Genomic DNA, 6,741 nt, shown 5'->3' on the forward strand with positions numbered 1-6,741 from the left:
TGCTTACTCTTCATAAAATGATTAATTTATCTGTTCAGAACAATTATACTTTTGCCTGTTGCTTTTAACTCATGGTTCAGCATACCCTTCGACTGCACGGTAAAGGGATACAAAAAAGGAAGACAAATCAATGCAGGTGTCACAAATGTCAGACGACAGCTTTTGGATCCGTCCCTTGGCAATGGAGGATATTAATGTCGCCAAGTGAATTGATGATGCCGATTGTTGTTGTCCCAGGGCATAAGCCGATTTGCCATCTTATCACGGGTCCCGTCGCTCGACGACTCCGCCAGCAAATCCCAGCCAAACTCCGTCTCCGACTCCCAGGAACGATTCCGATTCCGATTTCAATCTCTGAAGCGAGCTTTCATAATGGGCTTCCCCTTCGCCGATTGACAGGCATAATAAATCATGTGTTATAGTATTAATCAAGCTGCCGGCTTCTGGTTGCTCTTCTGATTGCCGAGCCTGCCATTGTTGTCGGGATAATCGCTTGACATTTATTGCACCTACCTACAGGATGGGATCGTGCGACTTTAAACCGACTTTAAGCTGTCTTCGGAAAGTGTCCTTTAATTGCGCCTATTTTGTCTGCCTCCTTTTGGCCTTGCAATCGTTTTGCTGGCCATTGTTTCTCTAATTGCTATTTGTCGCCAGTGTCCCATACAAGTGGCCAGCCCACTGTCGCCCAACTTTCTGTCTGGCCGTCACATTAAGAACTTGTAAAGTTAAATTAAGTGTTTCGTCTAGTAAGCAGGAAAAAAGCAAATGGCAGCAAAAGCGCCAAGAAGCTGCACAACTTTCGAAAGGGATAATTGCGGAGGTGGAAAGGCAGTTTTCAGTCCGACTAGATAAAGATATTTAAAGTTGAGAGATAAATGCAAACGGAATGTTAGTTTGGTCCATACAGAAAATATTGCAATTTAAAAATAAGAAATATTTTATTCAAATTAAATTGTATACAATTTCTTCTACAATTCGTTGCTAACAAATGTTTTTCCCTAAAAAAAGTTCTACAATTATTTGATCCCAAAAATAGTTATCCAATTACTTTTTGCACATTTTACGCCTAAAATCCTATTCACAAAGTACTCAACAACTCCAGTGGCTAAACGAATTTTGAAAGTTGAATACAACAAGTGCCAAAAACAGTTTGCATTAATTACAAAGCTCCAATTTAAAACTAGAACTCTCGCAACCAAATTTTGAAACCACCCACGCAATTTGCCTGGCCTCGTTTCACCTACACCGCATTGCTGGCAATATTATTTAATTCGCAGACGGTTAATTGTAACGCAATTAAGGGATTAGCTGAGAATGCCATTAGGCTTTATTGTCCATACGGACAGGACACAATGCGATGGGAACGCGGATGAATAAATTCGTAGGTAGCTGCTTATTTCTCTAAAAGATTCATTTTAACTCCGAAGCACTTCAATCTTGCCCCGAACCAAAAGGAGAGGGGAATGAGTTTTTCAATTATTTAAATGACAGGCAACAAATCTTAAGTGTTTACATGATTTGCCTAAGAGCGAGCCAGCCGTTCCGATGAACAATTTAATGTAATTGCTATCGATGTTGCTGGAGGACCTCAAAAGCCGAAGCCGAAATATAAAATTCCGCCGGGAGCGAGGACAACTTGTGGGACGTCCATACGGTCCATTTAAATAAACCAAATGTTTACTTTACCCAACTACTTTGATTTCTTTTGCCCCATCTTTTCCACTGTTTTTTCTTTTTGCTTTTTTTTTGGTACAAAATAAATGTCCTGCATTTTATTTTGCTTTCCATTTGATTTGATTTTTGGCCTAGGTCTACTATCTGCGACTGTCCTGCCGGGAGTTTCTTTTCCAGCTGATATCAGCAAAAATCGCAAATCAAATAAAGCAAATTGAATAAGAGACAAGTGCCACGCCTCCGCTGGCGCATCAACTTCCTATCCGGAGTGGGCGTTCGATGGGCGGGGGGCGTGGCAACGGCTCTTTGGTAGAAAATTAGTTGCTAGTTCCAGTCGGCCAACGATGTTGTAAATGCGAGGGCAGAAATCAAAATGTTCGCATAAAAGAATTATCTGTGCTTAAGTTAGATTATCCCTGGGCCATAGAATCCAATTGGCAATTGAATGGAAAGATGTCGCAGATTCGATTTGCCAACTTTATTTTCCTGCCCATCGGTTCGCCCCTCCCCGATTTGAAGTTCGAGTGCCACTTGAAAGTTGCCCAGCCTTCGGTATCTCTGTCTTCGAATGCATTTTCTTTTTATCGAATTTCATTTGATTTTCTTTTGGGCTTAGCCAACAACAAAGCTCATTCGTATGTTGCGGGTTTTTTTGGGGGCTGGCAAGGTTTTAGGGTTAGACAATTGTTGTGGGAGCCATAAGGCAGAAGGTGGGGATCGCATTAAAGTTGTTGTTGTCGATGTGGGGACATTGGGTGCCTGATAGAACCTTTCAAGTCATACATTTTATTCGCAACAATTTAATTTTAGGTTTAATGTTTTATAACCCTTTTCTACTTTAACCTTTATTTATTTCACTATATTTGGATCAAAAAGAGTCCCAGACTTGTTTTAATAACATTTTTATATAGCGGATTACCTAATTTAACGATAATTATAACTTTTTAGTTAGTTAAAAAAAACTTTCTTTCCCAATTTTTGCCTTTTTGGTAATAATTTTTTGCGAAAATTGAACAAAAATCAAATTCTTTAGGTTTGAATGCCAATCGATTGGAAATTTTATTACGAGTTTGTCTAGGTATGACATTGCATATTTTGACCATTATTTCTTTTATTATGGCAAAAAAACCCATTTATTGGCTAAAAACATAAAACATTTTTTTTCTTGCGAATGTTCAGTTATAAGCGTCCATAAAAAATTTGGTATTACTTTAAGTAATACTTTAAAAATGTTCCCTTTCCGTTTAACACAAGCGTCCTCCGCCAACTTTATCGCCTTTTGTGGACTCCAATTCTTGAATAACCGAAGACAGAAGACTTATTTCACGCATGGAAAACGTCAAGATCTTATCGATCTCATAGCTGTGATAGCTAGGAACAATGTCTGAAAAGAACAGGGTTATACATCTATAAAGGTTAAACGATTTTGAGAACTTACCGCGACGCTTGCAAAGCATGCGATAGAGAATCTGAATGCCATCGAACATGCGATCCTTGTCGAGATTGTAGTTTGAAGTGGTGTCCTTGCAGGCGCTTAATATCTTTTCCCATTTGAGGCAAGTGGCTCGCGAGTTCACATAGGATCGGTCCAAGCGGGCCAGATCGTTTTTAAGACCCAGAACGGTTAAGGCCGCTTCACTGGTAATAGCCACCATTCGCTTGCGCATTTCTTCGATTTCGTGGAGTTTTTCGCTCTTCAGCTTGTTGATTTCCACTTGGGCCAGCACTTTTGAGGAGACATTACACAATTACACTTAGAAAAAGTAAAATAGACTTACTCAAAGCATCGCACCGATCGATGCAGTCCTTAGAGGATACAAAAATATCTGATACCTGGACCACTTCCTCCAGAACTCTTTCGTAGGGTTGAAATTGTGCCACCGTGGCTTTCAAAGCATTACGAAAAGTACTCAACTCTGCAATAGAGGTCTTGAACTCGTTTATTTCCTTGAGAACCTCCACGTGGAGAACCGACTCCTCTCGAATGGACTTATCGGCACTGCGTTTCTTATCCGCACAATCCTTGATGAACCCATTGACCTCCACAAATCGTTTGCGCAGGCGCTCTTGAATTTTGTACATCTTGCGAATGCGCTGCACATTCAACGCCGTTTGGCGTTTGGCGTCCTTTAGCAATTGCCTTTGCACCTGTTTCATGGCATCGTATTCTCTCAGATTGGCTATATAAAGCATTTCAATGGTATCCCCAGCGGAATCCCAGTTTGGTGGCTTACTGGTTAACATCAATAGTTGGACACATTATGATGTTTTTATATTTTAACAAGCTTACACGAAGAACTGATCCTGCTGACGAGAAACGCGAATATCATCGACGGCCACCTCCGGGTTGAGGTCCAAATTGCCGATCACATCAGTTTTAAAGGTGGGCTTATAGCGCGGCATCTTGGCTAACTATTTCTTTAAATATATGTTAGGAGTTAAATATTCAGCAATATTTGTAGGACGATGTTGTGTTGTCGGGTTTTGGGGTTTTACTGAAAGTCCGACAGCAGACAGCAAAGTCAATGCTTAAGCAAAAAATTTCATTTTGAATAATAAAATCAACTTTCTACATACAAATCTCAATGCTCCTAAAAGAGGTCATTCATAAAAATGTACGCATGAATATGAAAAACCAAGTTCAATGGAGTTGCCATAACAGCAAACTGGTTTTACCTTCTTTGGTTAGCCATTGCCAGGGTAATTGGAGAAGCTCCTGGCAACCAATGTTTTTTTGTGTCACCCAAATAAAAATCATGTTCCAAGTAGGTCTTGTTAATTTTTATTACAAAACAATAACACATTCCGGGAAGTAAACACAAAGCACCAACAGCTACACGAAAACAGAAACCAAACGAAAAAGAATAAAAAACTAAACCAAACTCACACTTGAAGCTTTTGTTTTCGGCCAAGGGATCCAAGATGCCGCGAGTGAAGCCCACCAAGAAGCTCGATGTCCTGGGGAATCTGGACCTTCGTCCCGAGGAAGCAGTTGGCGATTTTATCTGCTCAAAGCAGCAGAATAAGTTCTTTGTGTGAGTAGGTAATCCAGTTTCGACTTTTGGTAAATAAAATGCTATAGGTACACCATCTATATGTGTGGGTTTTTCTCTCTAAATCTTAATTGAAAAAAATCTGGCACTTAAATTTTCATTAAACGAGGAATAGAGCTAATTATATTTATAACTATATATAATTTATAATTATAAATTTATTTTTATAGCATTCCACCCAACTCGGACTCCGCTGGCGATTCCATCGAGTTGATTTTCGTGAACAATCTTCGTGAGCACGATGCCATGCTCAAATTGCAGGACGAGATGCTGGCCAGTGCCAAGCGGCAGAGCAAGGTGAACTCCTCCAGGGTGCGGAACATGTACAAGATTCAGGAGCGACTGAGGCGACGTTTCATCGAGGTTAACAGCTTCATCAAGGATTGTGCGGATAAGAAGCGAATCGCTGAGAAAACCGTTCACATGGAGACGCTCTACCACAAGGAACTCGGCGATGGCATTGAGAACTTCAAGGATTCGATCGGAGAACTTAAGGATTTTCGGGAGGCTCTCAAGGCCACCGTCAAGGAGTTCCAGCCTTACGAGAAGGTGCTCGACGATGTGGTTAAGGTATCAGACATATTTGTATCTCCAAAGGATTGCATGGACCGCTGCGATGCTTTGAGTAAGACTTTTATGATAACTAAAACATATTTAAAACATAGATTATTTATTATTTATTTATGAGATGTAATTATCTTTTTTAATTGATCCCTTCTCCCATTTATACAGTGCTTGCCCAAGTGGAGATCAACAAACTAGAGCATGAAAAACTGGTCGAAATTGAGAATATGCGGCAGCGTATGGTGCAAATTACAAATGAAGCGGCTCTGACTGTGTTGGGCCTAAAAAACGATTTGGCCAGGCTCGAACGCTCCTACAATGAGTCCAGGGTTCAGTGTCTAAGGTGGGAGAAGATCCTGGCCGACACCAAGGATGAAATAAGCAATAGTTATATGAATAAGGAGCGAACTATAGATGCGATTAGCAATCTTCACCGGATTCTTTGTCGGCGACGAGGTGATCCCCAAAATTATTATACTGACTTACTTATATTATATATAATACATTATCAAATTTATTTAATATTTTCTAGATATACCTTTCACCTCTGCTCGCCTTGAATTGGGAAAAATGTTGGATTCCATTAAAAACGAGGTTGAGATTCTGACTGGTGTTCTGAAGCAAGTTGAAAAGGAATCCATGGTTAAACTGGATGAAGTAAAAGAACAGACTCTATGCTAGTCAGATGGAAAAATTTCAAGTGTTCCGATTAAAACTTAAATAGTTCCTTAAATCAATAAAAATTTTAAAAGAATTAACTTCCAAATAAATCTTGTACAAAGACTTCTTCAAAATGGTTACGTACTTTAGTTTATCCATGCCTTCGGCTACTTCTGCAGTTCGTAGTCGTTATTAATTGTTCTGCCCTCTGCATTCGGTTGTTAATGCCACTTTCTAATTGCTTTTACCTCATAAATCTTTCTCCACTTCTCCACTTGCCCAACGCTTCTGGTTGAGTGCAGGGTCGAAAAGCGTTCTGCTCTGCAGTCATCATAAGTCACCAAATTGTCGGACACTCAAGACAAATGTGACACTGGCTTATTTAATTAGAGAGCTGCAGGCGGGATGAGAAAGGAGCACTAAAGCTTCAGAGTCTGTGCATCAATTGGACATTTAGCGCTAACTGCGCCAACTTCGCTTGACGGCTTTTTAATTACGTCAGCCCGGGAAAATGTTCCTCGTGCCACTTCTCTGCATGACAATTAGCCGCTCTAAAAAAAAGGAAAGCGACCCGCTCAATTGGCCTTTCCCATCTATTTTTCAGTTTGGGGAAAAAACTTTTTTAATTACCACCGAAAAGAGACGTTGACAAAAAAAAAACAATGGCCAACAATGCTGCCGATGGCTCTGATTTTCAATTATTTATTGACAGGAGTCTCGATTCGTCGCTTAACCTGTCCAACACTTGACACGCCATCCGCCCCCCGAACAAATGCAGAAGTAAGTA

At 40.2% G+C, this 6,741-nt stretch overlaps 2 protein-coding genes across 3 annotated transcripts; one reads left to right on the top strand and one right to left on the bottom strand.

Moving 5' to 3' along the window:
- Positions 1–2,746: 2,746 nt before the first annotated feature.
- On the bottom strand, positions 2,747–4,167 carry LOC108089125. The gene is made up of 4 exons (XM_017187241.2): positions 3,968–4,167; positions 3,456–3,910; positions 3,116–3,403; positions 2,747–3,061 (listed from the first exon to the last, which is right to left on the bottom strand). The coding sequence occupies exons 1-4, from the start codon at positions 4,078–4,080 to the stop codon at positions 2,922–2,924; spliced, it is 996 nt and encodes a 331-aa protein (XP_017042730.1). The 5' UTR covers positions 4,081–4,167; the 3' UTR covers positions 2,747–2,921.
- Positions 4,168–4,439: 272 nt separating this feature from the next.
- LOC108089120 lies at positions 4,440–6,060 on the top strand. Of its 2 annotated transcripts, none has more exons than XM_017187236.2 (4): positions 4,440–4,716; positions 4,901–5,355; positions 5,463–5,750; positions 5,827–6,060. In XM_017187236.2, exons 1-4 carry the CDS (start codon positions 4,631–4,633, stop codon positions 5,973–5,975), a joined length of 978 nt encoding a protein of 325 aa, XP_017042725.1. In that variant the 5' UTR covers positions 4,440–4,630; the 3' UTR covers positions 5,976–6,060. The 2 variants fall into 2 exon arrangements, with proteins under 2 accessions (XP_017042725.1, XP_017042724.1); XM_017187235.2 differs by having other exon boundaries at positions 4,443–4,712.
- Positions 6,061–6,741: the final 681 nt, after the last annotated feature.

The sequence above is a fragment of the Drosophila ficusphila genome, unplaced genomic scaffold, assembly GCF_018152265.1.
Source record: "Drosophila ficusphila isolate 14025-0441.05 unplaced genomic scaffold, ASM1815226v1 contig_127, whole genome shotgun sequence".
Classification (NCBI taxonomy): domain Eukaryota; kingdom Metazoa; phylum Arthropoda; class Insecta; order Diptera; family Drosophilidae; genus Drosophila; species Drosophila ficusphila.

Coding starts and splice junctions, on each gene's coding strand:
- LOC108089120 (XM_017187235.2), top strand. CDS start 4,600: ATGCCGCGAGTGAAGCCCACCAAGAAGCTCGATGTCCTGGGGAATCTG. Junction 5,356..5,462: donor GGACCGCTGCGATGCTTTGA/GTAAGACTTTTA, acceptor CCATTTATACAG/TGCTTGCCCAAGTGGAGATC. Junction 5,751..5,826: donor GATTCTTTGTCGGCGACGAG/GTGATCCCCAAA, acceptor AATATTTTCTAG/ATATACCTTTCACCTCTGCT.
- LOC108089125 (XM_017187241.2), bottom strand. CDS start 4,080: ATGCCGCGCTATAAGCCCACCTTTAAAACTGATGTGATCGGCAATTTG. Junction 3,911..3,967: donor CAGCAGGATCAGTTCTTCGT/GTAAGCTTGTTA, acceptor GATGTTAACCAG/TAAGCCACCAAACTGGGATT. Junction 3,404..3,455: donor CGATCGGTGCGATGCTTTGA/GTAAGTCTATTT, acceptor TCTCCTCAAAAG/TGCTGGCCCAAGTGGAAATC.